Here is a 1,949-nt window from a genome sequence, read left to right on the forward strand (position 1 = left end):
CAAGATATTTTAAAAGTTAATTAAAGCACCACTGTAAATAAGCGTGTTGTTGGTTTATATTTTCGAGGTAAAACATAATATAATATATTTATTTAAAAATGTTCTAAATGTATAAACTACTTAATACTTGCCTAGATTTGAGTTTTAACAATAGATTATTTTATTTTATATTCCTTTTTCATTTCCTTCATTTACTAGAAGCCTAAACAAAAATGAAAGACATTTTTTGAAAATGCATTCGTAAATTAAATATATAATTAAATGTACAAATCAACAAGACTTTCCATATTATCTACTAAAATATCTCAACGATTTATCTGATAGATATTCGCACCAGTATATCACGACCATATCATTACATCACAGTGCAATTAATTAACAGAATAAAACAACATATCGTTATATTAATTAATTTTTATTCGGCACTCCACCCCTTTCATGTCACGTCATTTTCTTTTGACTTTATATTATGAATGTTTGTTTCTTCATTTGGTATTATGTTAGCTTCAATATCATTGATTTTTGTTTGGGTTGCAATTTTTTCCTCGACAGTGTCCTTTCCGCTGCGGAGGCGTAGATGTCTGCTGGTGAAGTATGTTAACAGTTGGATTGAAGCGATTACAATTCCTGGTATGAGCCAAGCATCGGGTAAGGTGGGGACAGTTGCTGAATATAGCAACGAATATAGTGGGGACGAAATCGTTTGCGTCGCACTTTCTAGCGCTCCTAGAACGCTGTAGATTTTGCCTGAAATAGAATCAATGGTTTATATTGATCTCACGCTTGTTATTTGTATAGTCGACGGTTTAAGGCCTGGGTAGAAAATTGGAAAATAAATTGTGGAGCAAGGATAGTTCAGGTGTAAAATAAGTATAAACAATTCATAAGTAACGACAAAGCAATCTGCGTATTGAAAATATTGTGACAGTTTAGCACATTAAAAACAAGTTTCGTAACATGTATAATATGATAATATAACGTCAATTAATATAGACCGATAACAATTTATTGAGAAATTGATTTAAAATTTGATTATGAAATTAAATTGATAACAATCAAACAGGATTAAATTTATCAAACTCACAAAGCATGACAAAACTTTTGTTTTGTATATATATTTAAAAGTTTATATCGTTTCTGGGAAAACATTATTCATCTAGGCATTCATTACTATAGTGATACTCGTATAAAGATAAAACAAAAACAATAAATATTGAACAACAAATAGAATAGATAAAAATAGTTCGATATTTTATGTGACATTTGATAAATAGACATACATTTTAAAACATTTTATTGCTCTTTCATTTGATTTTAAAATAAGTCTTTTCGTCTTAACCATGTTAGAAAGTTCTGTTATTTGATTTATAAAGGCATAGCTGCGCCCCGCGGTTTCACCCGCATAAGTCCGTATCCCGTAGGAATGTAGGAAAAAAAGTTGCCTATATGTTATTCCAGTTGTCCAGCTGTCTACGTACCAAATTTAATTGCAATCGGTTCAGCAGTTTTTGCGTGAAAGAGCAACAAACACACACACACATCCTTACAAACTTTCGCATTTATGAGTACAATATTAGTAGGATAGGATTTACTTAGCTTAACATTTAGAAAATATGTAGATTAAATTTTGTTTTCCCTTATATCTGCACATTATATACAGGAAATTATAATACAAACAACATAAAATTGTACCTTGTTCAGTGGGAAGAATTTGTTTGTTGATTATCGGCCTTTGTACAACCTGAGATCCTTGAGAAATAATGCCGATGATTGGAACTGTAATGGAGAGAAAATAATTGTGATGAATATGCAGTATTGATAACATATCGACGATAAAATAAAAGTTAAAACTTTAGTGCTCTAATACGATATAATAATAATAATAATAATAAGCCCCCCAAAATCCAACCACACGTCCTGATCGACCATCTGATCACGTGGGGGGCGGG

General features: G+C 30.9%; 1 protein-coding gene across 2 annotated transcripts in view; it reads right to left on the reverse strand.

The window, feature by feature from the left end:
* Nucleotides 1-398: 398 nt before the first annotated feature.
* Nucleotides 399-1,949, reverse strand: part of LOC119836289 (solute carrier family 46 member 3-like) — a 21,260-nt gene continuing 19,709 nt past the window's right edge. For both annotated transcript variants that reach the window (XM_038361591.1, XM_038361584.1), the window contains exons 8-9: nt 1,693-1,776; nt 399-747 (exon numbers count right to left, since the gene is read on the reverse strand). In XM_038361591.1, coding sequence (XP_038217519.1) covers nt 437-747; nt 1,693-1,776 — 395 coding nt within the window. In that variant the 3' untranslated portion in view covers nt 399-436. The remainder of the gene's footprint in view (nt 748-1,692; nt 1,777-1,949) is intronic.

This window comes from Zerene cesonia, chromosome 3 (genome assembly GCF_012273895.1).
Source record: "Zerene cesonia ecotype Mississippi chromosome 3, Zerene_cesonia_1.1, whole genome shotgun sequence".
NCBI classification, from domain to species: domain Eukaryota; kingdom Metazoa; phylum Arthropoda; class Insecta; order Lepidoptera; family Pieridae; genus Zerene; species Zerene cesonia.